The 19,940-nt window shown below is 39.0% G+C and overlaps 1 protein-coding gene and 1 pseudogene across 1 annotated transcript in view; one reads left to right on the top strand and one right to left on the bottom strand.

Annotated features, from left to right (window-relative positions):
• The first annotated feature begins 6,288 nt into the window (after nucleotides 1-6,288).
• The window catches only part of LOC109678402 (uncharacterized), a 36,509-nt gene continuing 22,857 nt past the window's right edge, over nucleotides 6,289-19,940 (top strand). Inside the window, exon 1 of the mRNA XM_074053399.1 lies at nucleotides 6,289-6,389. Within this exon, the coding sequence (XP_073909500.1) occupies nucleotides 6,369-6,389 (21 nt within the window). The 5' untranslated portion in view covers nucleotides 6,289-6,368. The remainder of the gene's footprint in view (nucleotides 6,390-19,940) is intronic.
• Nucleotides 12,692-12,792, bottom strand: LOC141417069 (U6 spliceosomal RNA; annotated as a pseudogene).

Below are 19,940 nucleotides of genomic sequence, written 5' to 3' on the forward strand. Positions count from 1 at the left end.
GTGCATACAAGGCTTGGTTCATTTCTCCCCCCTGCCCCCACCTCCTCCCTTACCACCCACTCCACCCCCTCCCTCTCCCCCCCTCAATACCCAGCAGAAACTATTTTGCCCTTATCTCTAATTTTGTTGTAGAGAGAGTATAAGCAATAATAGGAAGGAACAAGTGTTTTTGCTGGTTGAGATAAGGATAGCTATACAGGGCATTGACTCACATTGATTTCCTGTGCGTGGGTGTTACTTTCTAGGTTAATTCTTTTTTATTTCACCTTTTCTCTAGTTCCTGGTCCCCTTTTCCTATTGGCCTCAGTTGCTTTAAGGTATCTGCTTTAGTTTCTCTGCGTTAAGGGCAACAAATGCTAGCTAATTTTTTAGGCGTCTTACCTATCCTCACCCCTCCCTTGTGTGCTCTCGCTTTTATCATGTGCTCAAAGTCCAATCCCCTTGTTGTGTTTGCCCTTGATCTAATGTCCACATATGAGGGAGAACATACGATTTTTGGTCTTTTGAGCCAGGCTAACCTCACTCAGAATGATGTTCTCCAATTCCATCCATTTACCAGCGAATGATAACATTTCGTTCTTCTTCATGGCTGCCTAAAATTCCATTGTGTATAGATACCACATTTTCTTAATCCATTCGTCAGTGGTGGGACATCTTGGCTGTTTCCATAACTTGGCTATTGTGAATAGTGCCGCAATAAACATGGATGTGCAGGTGCCTCTGGAGTAACAATCTTTTGGGTATATCCCCAAGAGTGGTATTGCTGGATCAAATGGTAGATCGATGTCCAGCTTTTTAAGTAGCCTCCAAATTTTTTTCCAGAGTGGTTGTACTAGTCTACATTCCCACCAACAGTGTAAGAGGGTTCCTTTTTCCCCGCATCCTCGCCAACACCTGTTGTTGGTGGTGTTGCTGATGATGGCTATTCTAACAGGGGTGAGGTGGAATCTTAGCGTGGTTTTAATTTGCATTTCCTTTATTGCTAGAGATGGTGAGCATTTTTTCATGTGTTTTCTGGCCATTTGAATTTCTTCTTTTGAGAAAGTTCTGTTTAGTTCACGTGCCCATTTCTTTATTGGTTCATTAGTTTTGGGAGAATTTAGTTTTTTAAGTTCCCTATATATTCTGGTTATCAGTCCTTTGTCTGATGTATAGTTGGCAAATATTTTCTCCCACTCTGTGGGTGTTCTCTTCAGTTTAGAGACCATTTCTTTTGATGAACAGAAGCTTTTTAGTTTTATGAGGTCCCATTTATCTATGCTATCACTTAGTTGCTCTGCTGCTGGGGTTTCATTGAGAAAGTTCTTACCTATACCTACTAACTCCAGAGTATTTCCTACTCTTTCTTGTATCAACTTAAGAGTTTGGGGTCTGATATTAAGATCCTTGATCCATTTTGAGTTAATCTTGGTATAGGGTGATATACATGGATCTAGTTTCAGTTTTTTGCAGACTGCTAACCAGTTTTCCCAGCAGTTTTTGTTGAAGAGGCTGCTATTTCTCCATCGTATATTTTTAGCTCCTTTGTCAAAGATAAGTTGTTTATAGTTGTTTGGCTTCATATCTGGATCCTCTATTCTGTTCCACTGGTCTTCATGTCTGTTTTTGTGCCAGTACCATGCTGTTTTTATTGTTATTGTTTGTAATATAGTTTGAAGTCAGGTATTGTGATACCTCCAGCATTGTTCTTTTGACTGAGTATTGCCTTGGCTATTCATGGCCTCTTGTGTTTCCATATAAATTTAACAGTAGATTTTTCAATCTCTTTAATGAATGTCATTGGAATTTTGATGGGAATTGCATTAAACATGTAGATTACTTTGGGGAGTATCGACATTTTTACTATGTTGATTCTACCAATCCATGAGCATGGGAGATCTCTCCACTTTCTATAGTCTTCCTCAATCTCTTTCTTCAGAAGTGTATAGTTTTCCTTGTAGAGGTCTTTCACATCTTTTTTACGTTTACACCTAGGTATTTGATTTTGTTTGAGGCTATTGTAAATGGAATTGTTTTCACACATTCTTTTTCAGTTTGCTCATTGTTAGTGTATAGAAATGCTAATGATTTTTCTATGTTGATTTTATATCCTGCTACCTTGCTATGGCTATTGATGATGTCTAGAAGCTTCTGAGTAGAGTTTTTTGAGTCTTTAAGGTATAGGATCATATCGTCTGCAAATAGGGATATTTTGACAGTTTCTTTACCTATTTGTATTCCTTTTATTCCTTCTTCTTGCCTAATTGCTCTGGCTAGGAATTCCAGTACTATGTTGAATAGGAGTGGAGATAGTGGGCATCCTTGTCTGGTTCCTACAACAGGTTCTTTAGATTCTGTCCTTTGGAAAATGTGAAGTGTTCCAATTAGTGGTTTTATATGGACTTTAGTTGTGCACACATGCTACTTGTGGCTGCTCTTCAACTTCCAACCCTCTTCTGGACTCTCATGACTAGCTTTGACTCCAGACATGTGCCAACATTCCTGCCTCCCCATATCTCATCGAAATGCACATGTATATCCACATATCTCCCCTGTCACATTTACATACATGTGAGTATGCATATGCAAAGGACTTGGAACCAAACCCTGGAAATGCTATTTTTGGGGGTTTGGAACTGGGATTTGAACTGAGAGTGTCATACTTCCTAGGCAGGTGCTCTTACCACCTAAGGCAGTCCTCCAGCCCTTTTTTGTCTGATCAGTTCTTTTGAGATAGGGTCTTATGAACAATTTGACTTGTGCTGGATTTGAAATACAATCCTCCTGATCTCTGCCTCATGATTATAAGATTACAGGGGTAAGGCACTAGGACTGGGATTTCCTTGGTTATTTTGTCACAAAGACTCAGCTCACTATTTTTTGTGGTCCTGTGGTTTGAACTCAGGTGTTCATGCCTGCTAACCAGGCACTGTACCACCTGAGCCACACTGGCAGCTGGAGCTCACTATTTATCCCAGGCTGGCCTTATATTTCAAGATCCCTGCCTCAGCCTACAGATGCCTCATTACAGATGTGTCCTACCATGCCTAGCTTAACATTTAGGGTTTCTGATCAATGAAGCATATTGTGGGTAAAGTTAAGAGGTAGATGGTATATTGGGGAAACACATCTTCCCTGTCCAAAACTGATATGACAATATTATCTACAAATTAAGAAACCAGTTACATTTACAATAGGCATCTGTCTGCAAAAAGAAATATTTAATTGATAGAACAAATAATTTAGAAAAAGTTGCCCAGCCAAATGAAAGAAGAATGAAAAGAAAGGAGAAATGAAGAAAGAATAAGTAGGAAGAAGGAAGAAAGAAAGGAAGCAAAGAAGAGATGAACAGCAGAAACAAATGACAGCAACTGAAGCAAGGCATGGGGGGGACAAGTCTTCAAGTCAGCACTTGGGAAGGATCAGTCATGAAGATCAAAAATTCCAGGTCAGAACTGATGGCAGTGGCTCATGCCTGTCATCATAGCTACTCAGCATGGAGAGATCAGGAAGATTGAGGTTCAAAACCACCCCAGGTAAATAGTTTGCAAGACAGTATGTTGAAACTATCCAATACCACAAAGGTCTGTTGGAGTGGATCAAATGTTAGAGCCTGAGCTAGCATGCATGAGTCCTGAGTTCAAATCCCATTACCATAAAAAAAAATAAGTGTTGAAGATCAATCTGGGCTTCCCAGGGAATCCATGTCTTAAACCCACGCGCGCACACACACACACACACACACACACACACACTCATATAGATATACACACACACACACAAGGTTGATGATATAGCTCAGTCATACAGTGCTTGCTTAGCACCAAAAATAACCTGGATTACAGTCCAGTACAAAGAAATGTACATGATAGCATACTGTATGGTCCAGTAATGAACAGGATTACAGCAGCAATGGCAAGATCCAACAAGATTTCTCAACTTCAGCACTAGCAACATTAGGGGCTTGATATTAATTGTGGTCCATGTCCTGACCACTGCACAATGTTTAACAATATCAAGGTTCATCCACACGATGTCACTAAAACTAGTGCCTGCTTCATGTCATGACAAGAGAAAATCTCTCCACCCACACACATTTGTTCCCTAGGGATGAGAATTCTGGCAGAAAGAAGTATATGGTAGAGTTGCTAATTCACAATTGTTGGTCCCTGAGTTCAAACCCCAGAACAACAACAACAAAAAAATCCTGCAATAATTTAAAGGAGTATAACACAATCAATTGTGGCCCAGAATAAGGAAAAAACAGCCTATAGGATGCAAACACAAAATACCCTGCTAGTTAGCAAGGCAGATTACTTGAAATACCTCAGATCAAAATTTTGTTTCTTGGGGAAATTGAGGACCACCTCTGTGACTGCACCAAATACAACATTTAGAAACTTCACCTAGATTCTTACAAACCAACACAAATATAATATGAAATAAGACTCATTACTGACAACTCAGATAAAATTAGCTGTTTCCATTAAGCATGTGAAATCACAATGAACAAAGGAGAATGTGGCACATGTCCTTACAAATAGATCTATTTCAACATGTCACAGCATCTAGTTGGATGCATACAATTCTCTACTCCCAATGTTGGGGAAGATGGTATCCAAGATATGAGACACTGAGGCAGCATAGCAGGAAGCAACATTTATTATGCAGCACAGGCCCATCAGACTGCTGTCCAGAGGCTGAGCCCCAAGAGCAAAGTGGTCTCACCTTATATACCCTTGCAAGCTGGTTACAGAAGCAAAAAGCAAGGTCTAATCTATACATGGTTATATTTACATTTATTGGCTACTTTATCCTAGTGCTATGTAACTTTTCCCTTCCCCTTGCTTGGGTTTTATCTCTCTGCTATGCCATTTCTACCTCCCTGCTACTTTATCAGGACTCAAGCCTACACTGTTTTTTTTTCTGATCCTCCTCCCTGCTACACTTCCCCCCCTTTGATGCTTTGACCCACCCATGCATTAAACATGTAGATTACTTTTGGGAGTATAGACATTTTTACTATGTTGATTCTACCAATCCATGAGCATGGGAGATCTCTTTACTTTCTGTAGTCTTCCTCAATCTCTTTCTTTAGAAGTTTATAGTTTTCCTTGTAGAGGTCATTCACATCTTTTTTTAGGTTTACACCTAGGTATTTGATTTTTTTTTGAGGCTATTGTAAATGGAATTGTTTTCACACATTCTTTTTCAGTTTGCTCATTGTTAGTGTATAGAAATGCTAATGATTTTTCTATGTTGATTTTACATCCTGCTACCTTGCTATAGCTATTGATGATGTCCAGAAGCTTCTGAGTAGAGGTTTTTGAGTTTTTAAGGTATAGGATCATGTCATCTGCAAATAGGGATATTTTGACAGTTTCTTTACCTATTTGTATTCCTTTTATTCCTTCTTCTTGCCTAATTGCTCTGGCTAGGAATTCCAGTACTGTGATGAATAGGAGTGGAGATAGCAGGCATCCTTGTCTGGTTCCTGATTTTAGAGGGAATGGTTTCAGTTTTTCTCCGTTAAGTATAATGCTGGCTGTATATCATTTGTTCTTGTTTGTTTCCTTGTTTTATTTTTGGGGTCTGAAGTTTGAACTCATAGCTTAGCATTTACAGAGCAGGTGCTCAACTGCTTGAACCACATCTCCAGTCTATTTTATCTGGTTCTTTTTGAGGGGGGTGCATACATGAACTAAGTAAATTACTTTTTTTGGCAATGTGTTTTCATTTTCTTGGGTGCAAATGATTAGGTTGAAACACGTGGTATGAGAAATTCCTGGCCATCTGCTTCATTCCAGTTTCCAGAATTTGACCATCAGCCCTACATCAACTACCTGTGTCCTAGATACCTGAGTCTCCTCTCCTTAACAGACATGATGAATTTTCTCCTAGCCATATTGTGTCTAGAATTCTCTGAGCAAGCCTGTTGTCCCATTTTCTGGAGGAGTATGCAGGAAGGTCACAGTGAGTAAGATAAGAGGCAGGCGCTGGGTCCAGAGGGCAAGGACAAGTTCTGCTGAATGTAATTATCTGACAGACTAAAAAGTATCTCCAACAAAGAAAGCCTGATTGGCATGAGCTACTGGTTCTTTCATTTTCAATTCACCAGTTGAAAATGTTAGTTAGCACATCCTAAACCACTCCAGGGTCCCATCACTCAAGGGATTGGGGGTGGGCCCTGGACCCATTAGCCAATCACAGCGGCTGTTCAATCCTCTACCCACCGGTCCAATGAGGAGCGGCAGTGGGAGGCGATTCACGATGCCTTCCTCATTAATCGCCATATTTGCCATGTGCCTGCTGGAGGGACCTTGCTCAGGCTACACAGCTCAGGAAACTGTGAAATCTTCTGACTGCAGGACCATAGGGACGTCACGTGGATGCTTCAGAAGCCGGAAATGGTGAGCAGTGACTGGGCATCTGCAGTGCTGGGTGGAGGGACAGTTGGATCCAGAAGCAGCGGTGGTTTTGACTGGGCCGAGTCTGTTCCGGAGTCTGCGACCTGATCACATGGTTGGGGCCTTAATTCTGCGGGCAACTGGAGGGTGGCGATGAACTGGGAGCTTTGAGCCTATCTTGTGTCTTTATGAGGTTACTTAATCCCAGCCCACAGCCCTGCTGGGACTCTCCATCTGCAAATTTCTTTCTTGCAGACTGAGGTTGCTTGGAGTCTCCTGAGTACTTACGGAGTTTGTTCTGGGACAGAGCGCTCCTGTGCAGTGTCTCCATAAATCCTTACTGGGACCTGGCTTCCCTTTGAGTCCATCAGGTTCAAAAGAAGCCTGGGCCAAACTCTATGCCCTGTCCCCTCAATGCAGTGCTTCTCAGTGCTGCTAATCAGTCCCTAAATTTCCACGAATTCTGCACACTTTTAGAGTAATTGAAAATGCGAATCCACGTGTGCACGTGGTTGGCTTCTGAGTGGAGGGGCACTTTTTGCCCTTCCTGATTTAACTGTTAATTTTCCACAGGTTGTTTTACAAATATGGTTCATAATGAAATGCTAATTAACTTAGACCATGACTTTAAGAGAATTACTTTAGGGGGAAAGCCCCAAAAGTAAGGTATGTAGGCATCTCAAGTCAGAAGGGAAATTTGCCCTCAAAAAGAAGAGAAAACAGAAGAAATAAATAGGGAGTGGACAGACAAGGAGATTGGCAAGGACAGTTTTCTCCTGTGATCATCTTGGTCTTGTTTCCTTGTTACTTGTTTCATTTTGGGAGATCTAAGTTTAAAATCACAGAGCAGCACTTAACTGCTTGAACCATGTCTCCAGTCTCTTTTGCTCTGTATATTTTGGAGATGGGGTTTCCTAAAGTATTTTTCCTAGCTGACCTTGACCGTCATCCTGATCAGTCTCCCGAATACCTAGGTTTATAGACAGGAGCTAGCAGTGCTAGGATCTTTGTGGTCTGGTTGGGTCTGGAGACCTAAGACAGATGAGTGAGTATCGCATCCCCCATGGAGAGCAATATCATTCCTGCATCCTGAGGAGGTGGAGGCCTGCACTCCTGCATCCTGAGAGGGAGCTGTAAACTGCATTTCTGCATCCTAAAGAAAGATACAGGGTCTGATAGATCTGCCATAGGACTGGTGAGCAAAATGCTCTCAAGATTGTTTCCCCTCCTCCAATAAAGGTGCAAACGAAACCAGTTCACCTGAGAAAGCCTGCGAATCCATGGCCAATGAGAAAAACCCACCTAATCCAGAGTTAGAATGGCCATAAAAACCCCAGCCTTCACCTGAGCTGGGAGCTACCAGCTTCCTGGCTTCCCAGCTGTGCTCTAGTTGAAGTCTTTACTTTCTCTCTTCTAAATCCTACTTTATATATACTGGCTTTGGCTTATCAATCAACTTCCTCATGAGGCAGTACCCTGGCCTGTGAAGGCAAGGACACTTGACCCTGGCCCACAGCACTTCCACACTGGCACAAAAGAGTTGTTTTTTTTTTTTTTTTTTTTACTGCACTTGAATTTGAACTCAGGTCCTCGTGCTTGCTTGGTAAATGCTCTTACCACTTGTGTGACTCCTATCCTTTTTTTCTGATGGGTTGTTTTCAAGATAGGGTCTCAAGAACTTTTTGCTAGCATGGGCTTTGAACCAAGACCCTCCTGATCTCTGTCCGCTGAACAGCTAGGATTACAGGCAGGAACCACAGGGACCTGGGTTCTTCATGAACTTATGATGACATGAATGTGTGATTTGTTTGATGACTCAGGGTCAGATTCCTCAAATTCACTTTACAAGTATTTACAAATCATTTTCAAGATATTTGCAATGATTACTTCATAGTCATTTTTGATGCCAAAAAAGGACATTTAGGAAGTGTGTGGAAGAAGTTTGCAAAGGGGCTAATGGGAAGAATGTTGGTTCTGTGATTCTTTTGTAGTGCAGAAATGATTGGAAATGTGAGTTAATTGCAGATATTTATGAGTGTTACAACCTCAGAATATATTATTCCACCACTTTCCTTTGTGTTGAGGTACATGGTTTGGCAGAGTGTAGTTTGTGCCAATGAAGACAAGTTTGGGAGGCCCAGGCTCAGAGAAAGACACCTTTATATTTTTCCTGATGGGGCAAAAAGTTGATGCATTTGGAAGGTGATGTGGGTGTGTAGTATAAATTAAAAATTTTAGTCCTTGTGTCAGTTTCTAGCAGAGATTCTGAAATCCTTGAAATTTCTGAGGCAATAGGATTGTATTTTGTTGTTTTCCTAAGCCCCATTGAGGCAATGTTTGCATTTATTCTAATGACTTGTCTCAGAGTAGTAGCTTTGTATGACTTTAGAAAGGTGACTAGTGTGACCAGACATAGGAAACATGTTCTATGGCTTGTTGTCTGTTTCACACTGCCCAGAAGCTGGAGGGACTGTGCTAAGTCAGGAGGTGTCAAGTTTAAATTGAAAGACAGTAAGTCAGTGTTTGAAATTTGGTTGGTGTTGGTAATACCACATATTTGTTAGCAGAAGTGATGACAAAGAAATACAGCACAACTAATAACATTTGAGGTCTTTGAGTGTCCATTCTTGGTCCTTAATGCCTTGCGTGAGGTGAATTCAGGGAAGGCACTGGAGTTGAGCAAAAGTTAAACCTGGTTCCTGAAGGAAAGAGTACACATTGAACAGACTTCATAGGTAGCAGTTAGGCATAAACCTTGTGGATATATTATGCAAACCTAAAATTGTGGAAGAGATCAGATTTCTGAAAGTAAACATTGCAATTACTACATCTCAATGTACGTTGACAAAGATTAAGATAGATCAGTAAGGTCATAGGAAGTTAGAAGGTGACTGAGTATTTCCCTCACCTTAAAGTGGGTGTATGACAACAGTTTCTGGAGCAACAGATCTCTCATGAAGATTCAAGCCCATAAACCATATACCTTGTGGTAAGATTGACCCAAAAAATTTTGCTCATTTTCATTTTGTAAAGTTGCCCTAGTGTTTTACACTATAAGCAGAATATTCCTTTAGGGTGGAGATTTTAGGATTGATGCTCTGTAGAGTATGGATAATTTAAATTTACTAGGGAGTTTTGATAGTGTATGAATTTACCTGAACTTTTATGAATGTTTTCTTATTCTGTGATTTGACAACAGGTGGAATGTTCTAATTTATTACACTTGTCCATGTAGCATTAAATAGCTTCTTTGAATGCTGATATTTGTACTATACTGATGAACTGTGGTGTTGAGCACTTTTTCCTACTTGTTCCTTCATGTTACTCTCACCCCTTCCTCTCTGCCTCTCATTTTTCTTTTGCTGTTCCATTTTTCTGTGTAAATGGTGGTCTACTATTAATGTGAAGTTTGGATGGTTATTTTTAATTCACCAAAATGATGTGCTGTGCATTTAGCTGGTGTAGTACAATCTTGCTGAAATCCTTTATATACCTATTTATTTACTTATTTTTTACTCAGGGTCCTGTGATTGCTGAGGCATGCACTACACCACTTGAGTCAGTCTGACAGGTGCACTCCTTTATTTATTATATTATCCCATTTTCTGTTCCCCTTTATGATACCAAGTATGTGTAAAATGTATTGTTAGTAATTGCCTGAATACGTAAAATCCTTTTCTAAGTAAACTACATGCATTTCAATTAAAGATATGCTGCTTCATGGACAGGGCAAGAATATTGGTATGTTCACCACTATTGTTCTTCCCATATTTAACTGTTCCCATATATAACCCATATATAATTATTCTTACTAATTTTTCCTTTTACAAGGTATCACCTAGTCCATAGTTAAATTTCAATGACTTTTAGCAAAGGTTTTCCTTGAATACCAGTAGTGGGGAAGAAAGTAAAGAATTTTCATTCATTTCTTATTTTCCTAAAACTATTTTTCTCTATGTGATCTAAGCTCTTAGCTTACATGTGTTTGTTTCACTCTAGAGAACTTTAAACAACTTACAAAATTCAGATACTGGTGACACATTCTACGAATTTTAAAGTGTTTTCTTTCTTTTCTGGCTGCATTCTTTAATCATTTTCATGTTGATTTTTTTTGTTCTTCTTATTCTTGTTCTCCATTAAGCACCTTTACTGTTGGTTTCATTGAATTTATTGTATCTCCATCTTCATAATTTCTATATAATCCTTTTATGATTTCTAAGTCTGTACTGATATTAACTTCTTTGTGCATAGTATTTACACTTTGGTATTTGCTTAACATGCTTGCCTACAATCCTTTGATTCTACTTTAGACAGTCCCAAGAAAGGCTTTGTGAAATGAGTTCACTGCCTGAGATTTTTCAGCAATCAATATTCTCATTCTGAAAATAGAACTTTGGAGGCAGCTTAAGCCCTGAGCTCATGTTCACCATCTGCAGGGTACAGACACGAGATTTAAATAGGCAAAGAACTGGGGGTAGGGACCAAAGATATGCATAGTTAAACAGTTCCAGTCACAGGTGTGGTCTATAACTGAGCTGTAGGTTTGGGAGAGGTTCTGGTGTTGTTATCTGGAGGATGGTCCATCCAGAGGTGGGTCTACTGTTGGGGGTCGATTTGGTTTCATGTCATGAAGAAAATAAATATCTATTTTCTCCTTCCTAGATTCTGAGGGGGTTGCAAGGTGAATGGAGAGAATGGCTCAGAGAAAAAGTGATTGAAAATGGAGACTTGCCATGTTTTTTCCCACTTTTGTTTAATTCATGGACTGAGTATGGAGTCCATGTTTTTTAGCAAAGCAGTCTAAGGAACTCCTACAATGCATTTTGACTGACAATCCACATTTCTCTGTCTCTTCATATTTGTTTTTATTTGTTCCTTGTGTGTGAAAAGTGAATATGATATTATCTTCATGCAGTTTTACTATTTTCCTGTTTCTTCACCATGTTTCCCTTTTTCTCATGAGGAAAATTTGCACTATCATATGCAACAGGTATTTCATCATGATTTTTCTGGTTTATTGTTTTTAGTGGTCCTATGATTTGAACTCAAGGTCCCATGCTTGATAGGCAGGCACTTTTTCACTTGAGTCACTCCACCAGCTCTGTGATTTCTAAAACATTCAAGTTTTATCATTCCCATTTCAGTGTATACATATGAATTTGATATCCATAGCTATAGACTTTATGTGGTGCCCACAAGACCTCATTCAGGAAAGAACATGAATGCTCAGGATTCATAGTGTTCTGTGTTCTAAAGTTACTCCAGTTTACTTCTTCCATATGTATATTAGGTCCCAGCATCCAGAACATGAAATCGCATACAATATGCTACATTACTGTCTCCAAAATAATGTTTTTGTAAACATTTACAGTAATCAAAAACTAGATCTTAATATTTTGTGCTCTGTATCTTGAATTTGAGTATATTTGTCTCATTTTTCCCATGACTCTGTTGTACTTATGTTAAAGAAATGCTAGCTCTCCACAAATTGCATATTTTTACTCTATCACAAAAATTCAGCCTATTATGTACTGTTTTTACCATGTGAGCCTTGCCATGTACTTTAGGTTCTCTTCCTATGGGATCTGTCTAAGGAACATAGCAGAAACATGGAAATAATCATAGTTATCACAGAGAGTGTATTTTAGTTTACCATCCTGTAGGCTCCCTGTCATGAACCTTGTAGAAATGTGCAAATAATTATTTTTATAATGGAGGCAAATTCAGTAGTAGGGTGATGTTGGTGTAAATTGCTTCAGAACAGTCTCTCCTTTTTACAGTTAAATTGTTCAAGTTCATTCCAAGAATGGTTCCCAGATACCAGTAGACATGGATTTCTTCTCATGCGTTTATAACATTATTCAGTCTTAGGCCACTTGGTGTTAGTTTTATGGGAACAAGAAGTAGGAATTTGTACTGAGAAGTGCTAGTATCCCAATGTACAACATGCAATTGTTGGGACCAGTTACCAAATAGGTGTTTTACTGTCAATTTAAAAAATAGTTCCAGTGAGGTGTCAGAAGTACTATTTGATTTGTAAATGTAGATGGAGAATGAGATCATGATGACCTTGAACTGAAATAAGTATTTGATGGATCCTTCATCATGTTACATTCTTGCAAAGAAAGTTCCTTTCTTAGCTGGCATGATTTTCATGGTTCTTCTTGCAGATGATTTGGGATGGGGTAGGAGCCAATGACTTTTGAGAATGTGCTGCTACTTGTCTTTGGCTTGGTTTCATTCACAGATATGATAGATGTAACTCTGTTATTTATGTTTGAGTTTCATGGATACTGTCTTTTTGTAAAAATAGGTAATGCATCAAGAAGTTGCATGTCATCCTTGTGTGTGGCCATGTTAATCTTTGTACCTTTCCAATTTCAGTATATGTGCTGCTTAAGTGAACATGATAGTATTTTATTCAGGTCAGATCATTTGATAATATATGGGGAACAGATTAAAGCCTATGAGAACTGGATGTAAGCAAAGTGAGGTGCTGTTAATTGCTTTTACCTGTAAGCCAAGATAGGCACAACTCCCAGCCATGAAACAGAGAAAAGCTGAACAAGCTGTGCTTGCTAAGTTTCATTCAGAGAAGCAAGAATGCAGGTTTCTCTTGTTGCAGTGTCACACTCCTCCCCTTCTCTGCCCTGTATGCTGCTGTTTATAAAAGACCCCTTAAGGAGGAAGAGGGGCTTTTGCTTGGCTTTTTGCTTTTGCTTTGGGGAAGAAGCTTTTACTTTGGGTTTGGTGTGGGATGATTTTGGAAGGGAAAAGAATTGTTGAAGGGAAAAGAATTGCTAAAGTTGGATTCATAGAAAGTCTGCTCTGAGATGTTTAACATAGACTTTAGAAAGCAAAGCTAAGAAAGAACTTCATGTGCAGGGCTCAGGAAAGCTAAGCTAAAGAAAAAACAAAGAGAACATGGGACAGTTCACAGTGCGAGTCCAAGGACCAAGACTTAAGTTATGATATGCAGGTTGTAGGCCTGGCTGTTTGCAATTTTGTGTACCAAGACTTTGAGAGAGCTAAAGGGGGATGGGACAGTGCAAGCCTGGGGGAAAAAGACTTCAAAAGCAATTAAGCTAAAGGTAAACTAAGAACAAACATGGGACAGTGGAAGCCTAAGGAAAGAGGATTTAAGCAAGGTTTTAAAGAAGTGAAAGGATTAAAGCCTTAAAGAATCAAGATAAAGAAGTAATGAGACTTGTGTGTCTCCACCAGAGCACTCAACACACCTGACCCCACTGTCTGTCTGTCTGTCCTGTGTCTTTTCTGAAACCTCCAGTTGCCCCCAGTTAAGCCCAGTTAGGTCCAGTAATAACCAGGAAGGAGAGAGAAAATCTCTTGAGAAAAAATAAGTTGTTTCTTTTTTTTAATTTAAATCTGTGTTGGATTTATGAGTGAATTCAAATACATTTTTCAAAATTTTCCACTAGGCTTTAATTTGATGCAACATTTGAGAATTTGTCCTTAATATGTTTCCCTACCAATGACCCAAATGGAAAGAGATTTCCTCTGTCTCCTGCATATCTGACCAGTTTCCCCCCACATGGAGCTCTGCTCTGATCTCACTTGAGACCTTTCCCATGTAGCTATATCAGCACTAATGGCCAGCACTCACTGGATCAGCAACTGACCCTTGTTGGGAGTTCCCAGACGTAGGACAATGCAGGGACCTTTGAATGCTAAAGTTCCAGACTCAGGAGCTTGTCAGTATGGCCTGCCACCACTGCACCTTGACATTATGCTTAGAAGAAGAGAGAACTTTCCTAGTGCCACCATGAGAAGAAGAGTCCATGTGTCTTTAGACTCTATACTGACAGTGTTCATTGTGGTTCTTCAGTCTCATTTTTCTTTCATTTTAGCTTCTGGTCTTTGCTACACACCGAGGCTCTCTTTTTCTCCAAGTGTGCACTATGTACATATTATGAGGTTCATATATTTCTATTTTCCATGGAACTGCACTGAATATTTTGTGAGGCTCCTTATTTCTGTTACTTAAGTCTGCTCCCTGATCCTGTGGATGCCACAGGCTCATGCTTTTTACCTCTCTCTCTCCTGATCCTCAGTTGTCTACTTTGTATAGGGTGCTGTCCATAACTGAACCTCCAGTGCCTTACCATCATTGCCCAATTTGAAAAATAATGCTTCACCATCTTTCTGGCACTGTGCCTCAGAGGTACTAATAATTCATTGGTACACTAGTCCAGTCCACCATCTTCACATTTATTAATGACTTGTGCAGATATTGATCCCTCCCTTCAATCATATTTACATGCTCTGTGTTTTATGTGTTATTGATATGATTTCATTTGTTGTTGTGTCTCTATTAGAAATCATTTCTTCACTGGTAGAATTGCTGAAGTGGTAGAGCATCTGCCTAGCAAGCATGTAGCTAGGAGTTCAAATCCCAGTACTGCCAAAAGAAAAAAAAGGTTTCTTCAGAGTTACCAGAAGGGTTACATAAAATATATTATGGCTATTCAAAATTTAGCAAACAAAACTTAGCTTTAGTTGAATATAAAGATAATTTACTTTTATTTTCTTCCCACTCCACATTTGATATATTATGACCACACTTTACATCTTTCTATACTTTATATTCATTAAGAAATAATATATGCTCATTTGTTTTTAATGTTTGTTTCCCACTGAGGTTAAAAAAAACAATTCATATTACTCTGCTTTGAACACAGGGCAGGCACTCTGCCACTATGCCAGCCCTGAAGTTAAAAAATTTAATGCTGCCCTACAGCATAACAGTATTCTAAACATGACTAAGATTTAGTTTTGTCCAGTGGGATTAATATAATTTTCATGCCATTTTAAGGTCACTTTGTATAATTTTTGCTTTGTCATATGGAAATTGTCTCACCACCTTCTTAAGGAGGACACACAGAATATTCTATACAGATCATCAGCTTTGATAAATGTAGAAGAGACAGCACAAGCCTGAGGAATCCATACTTCAATTAGGACAAGTGGGTTTTATTGTTGTCCTCACCTAAAAACAGAGTTCCATGGTCTATCTGTTTGTGCATAGATGCTCAGAGCACAATTTTGGTTGATGTATTACCTACCAATACTGACTCATAGCAGAAATGTTTACCTGTTTGATTTATTTTCTTATTTGATGATTGAACTCTTCATGTACTGTGAGAAAAGGAACAAAAATCAGTGAGCTTTTTTAGCATACACTAATTATGCAAATTAATGGATCTCGGGGCTTTACACTTGCTTGGCAGGTAACTGTACTACTTGAGTCACACATCTAGCCCTTGTCTCTTTGGCTATTTTTTGAGAGCAGGTGTTTCCCAGTTTTTGTTTTTGTTTTTGTTTTTATTGACTTGGACTGACTGGATCCAATCCTCCTCATCTCAGCCTCACAAGCACCTCAGTTTACAGACAATGGCCATTGGAGTCTGGTTCAGTATCTTTTCATACATCTGTGTGGTGTACTTTGATCAGAAACACTCTTCTACACACCTCCTGCTTATACTTTTCCTTTCCTCAGATAGTCCCTACTGTTTTCACATCTTTTAAAATAGTCATATGTCACAGAAAAACTCTTCTTACATAGAATTATTTACACAATTCTTTTTATATAGATACTTGAATCATAAAACTATTCAAGATATTAATGTAAACTTTATAGATACATTGTAAAACTTTTGAAAGGTACAAAAAATATAGAATTTTGTATAAACATGAATTCTCCATATAAATGTAGAAGATAAATAAATGTTCTTATTTGAAAAATTCACGGAATAAATTATCTTTGTATCATAATACATGAGACAAAATGGTGAGCAGAAAGCACTCACCTGGTACATCTCATTGGCCCTAGATCTTGATACTCACAAAGATAGTAATTTTGCTTGGCACCTGTGGATCATACTTAAAGGCTAATTACTTGGAAAGCTGAGATTGGGAAGATTGTATTGAAGGGTAGCATGGGTGAAAAAGTGACCCCCATCTTTAAATAATCAGAGCAAAATGGGCTGTAATAGAGCACCAGGTTTAGAAACACCAAGCCATGAGTTAAAACCCAAATCCCACAACCCAAAACAAGCTAAAAAGTAACATATGTAGTGTACTTTATACTTTCCTCAGACTGGTGCATTTTACTGTAAGCAAGTGAAATTGGTCTAACACAGGAGGGAAGGTTCTATATTCAGTCCTGCACAGAACCTATTAAGAAAAGGGTTTGTGGTAGAAAAAAATGCCTTGGTATTTATACAGTCTTCATGGATCTGAAGGGTGACATTTACAAGGAAATGCTTTGCTAATGAAATGAGCAATTGGTATATAGCTAGGGAAAGGGCTAGACAGGGACATATAGGGAAAGGAAGATAATGATAATTCCACATAAACAATGAATTTTGCATGGTATTACCAGGATGCAGAAAATGGAAAAAATGGTGGCTACACCTGATGGGCCTGGAGGCTCTTATTCAGAAAATAGAAAAGCACAGAGAAGGTGCTACTACTGATAATTTTGAGATCTTCAGGAAAAGAGATAAGATGATGTCCCAGGGGCTGGTGAAGAAATCATGGAATGAAAAAGGTGTTGACAGTTATTCTAAATGGATCTTAGCAAGTTTGAAATGGCAGATTCCAGGTGCTGGGAGAATAGGAAACAGTATATTAGTGAGTTTTCTCCCTGTAACAAACTCTTGAGGTAGTGAAGCTATAAGAATTAACATTGATTTTTGGTTGCTAGTTATGGAGGTTCCATCTATGATGAAATGGCTCTGTGGGATTTGGACACGGGGCGTGGCAGCACATTGGGTGAGGAGCATGAGATGGAGCAAAACCATAAACACCACAGCAGGGAGCAGAAGAGCAGAAGTAGAGTAGGGTCCATTGAACTCCCTTGATGGCTTGTCTCCAAAGACCCGAAGGCTTGTACTTGGCCCCAACTCTTAATAAGTTTGAAAACCTTCCAATAATCCCAAGCAAGGGACAAATCCCTCACTCATTTGCCTTTGGGTGACATTGGTTCAAACAAAACCAGGTAGGAGGGAATGGGGCATGTTTTGAAAATAAGCAGTAAGTTACAGCAACAATAAAGAGTCATACTTTCCATACATGAAGACATGTTTGACAATCTATTCATTACAAGATTGGACTTTTATCTAGGCATGCATGGAAGTGGGGTCATGCTGTCATTTCACGAAGTCTGTGAAATTAGGCTTAGAGAAAGACTTACGGAAGCAGGTGTATAAAAGAGTTTATGAATAGATCACTTCCTTTTTATCAGAATGTTAAAGTATCTCCATGTGATTTTTCACTGTTTAAGGTCAATATTGAAGGAGGGAGCATCATTATGCAAGGAAAAGGGGGCAGCAGGCATGCTGAGGCCCCAGATTTAAACTGTTAGGTGTGCCTCCTGCAACACCTGGGTCTATTGCACTGTGAGGCACCAATCAGTTGTTCAAATTGGTATTGAAGCTTGGGAATAGGCTGTATCTTCTGTGTGTAGGTCTTCATTGTAACTTGAGGTCAAACAGACACCTTGTCTGAACTACTCCAAAGAGTTTTTATTTTAATCATTTTTTTTAATCATCACTTTTTCTTTATACAGTTCTGGTGAGAACACTACACTTTCTCCTTGTTCACATGTTCTTACTTTGTTTGGGTAATACAGTTTAGGTTGAGATTTCAGGTGTATAAATGCTTGTCCATGAAGAGAAGTGCATGATCCCAATTCCTGAAATGTGACAAAATCAGGCCTTTCCTCCTGGTCAAGTGAGTCCTTACCTGGCCTGGCCCAGAACTGCAACTTTTCTGAGCCCAAAGGTTGTCCCTATAGGAAAATGAGTGTGAAATTCTCTCAGCTTGTTGCTGGCTCAATTTCCCAGTGGAATATGTGTGTGGAATGTCTGAGGTTTTTAAGGGGGTAATGGGTAGATTTTGGTTCTGTGCTCCTTTTGTAGCTAAGAAAAAATTGTGATGTCTGGGTTAATCACAGCTTTTTATGAGGGTTATGTTATTCAGGATAAATCATTCTACCAGTTTCCTTTTGCCTTCAGGTAATTGGGTACACAGTATGATTTCTGCCATTGAAGTCAAATCTGAGAAACCCAGGTTGAGAGAAAGACATTATTACATTTGTTTTTTTTCAGATTTTAAAATAACCTTTATTTGTTTTTTAGTTAACATATGCATTATTGGAAACAAACACATAAAGATAAGAAAAAATTCACCTGTAGCCACAAGCCATATAATTTGAATGTCCTAAATTCTGTATATACACACAATGATCCACTTTAGGAAACTCAGATCATATGGTCTGACATGCTTGTTCACTCATTGTGGATGCTCAGCAACACAAAGTCCCAAAACTACATGAATATTTTGATAATGAAATATGTACTCTAGCCACTCAATCTGTTAGACAATAATGATAATCCTGCCTTCCTTGGGGTCAAAAATTTCACTAAAGACTTAAATGGCAACAGGCCTCTCTCTAGGCAGAAGTGTCGGCAAAGTTACAATATTGCATTTCCACAATTCTCCACTTACCATGAGACATAAAGCCACAAAGTACACTTTGCATAGTTTCTAAGACCATTCATTGTAACATCTATGCTATTAAAATATTACCAAGAAGGCATGTTCAATGAATTAGTGTATCTCTGTTGTACAGCCAGAAGCTACATGCATGTCAGTGGCTCTCATCAAACCATAAATCTGAGCACACCTGCACATTACTCTCCCTGTGGACTTCCTTCTGCCCCACTGCTGCCAGCCTAATGAACAAGTACTACACACATTGCCTGGAGGTAGTGACAATTCCATGTCCAAGATGCATCCCTTCTGTTGATTACAATCTACTTACAAGTTCCCTAATTCAGTAGCTCTATGTTTCATTATACTCTGTCACCTCAGACATGTATCAACTTAGATTTTATAACAATGAACTTTGTGCACAATAAACATGATTACCTTAATCAAATGCACGTATGAACTTTGGTTATAATTAAGATTCATCTACATCTGGAGACACTAGCAAAGAGCCCTCCCTCACCCATAGAGTAGATATTTACTACCTCTAATTTTCAGAAAGACAATTTCATACTCTTTCATGGTGCAAAGCATTTGCATATATTGCATATATGATGTGTGTATGTAGTTCAATTTAAGTATTTCTGTGTTTGTATCAGTGTCTAGCACAGACATTCTGAAATCTATGGAATTTCTGAGGCTTTAGGATTATATATAGTTGTACTTCATATGCCCCATTCAGGCAATGCTGGAATTGACTCTAATGATTTGTGTCAGGGTGCCACCTCTCTAAATATTCAGTAGAATGACTGGTGACCAGACAGAGAAAACACATGCTATAGCCTTGTGTCTGTTTCAAACTGATGCACAGAAATTGTAGTGAGAGTGCTCATTGAGGTGTAGTAGAAATGTTGATTGTTATTGACAACCACATATCTGTTTTCAGAGGTATGGCAAAGAAATACAGCACAGATCGTAGCCTTCAGGGTCTTTGGGAGGAAGGTATTTTAATGTTACCAGAGTATCCATTCTTGGTACTTA

This window comes from Castor canadensis, chromosome 14 (assembly GCF_047511655.1).
Source record: "Castor canadensis chromosome 14, mCasCan1.hap1v2, whole genome shotgun sequence".
In the NCBI taxonomy this organism is placed as follows: Eukaryota; Metazoa; Chordata; class Mammalia; order Rodentia; family Castoridae; genus Castor; species Castor canadensis.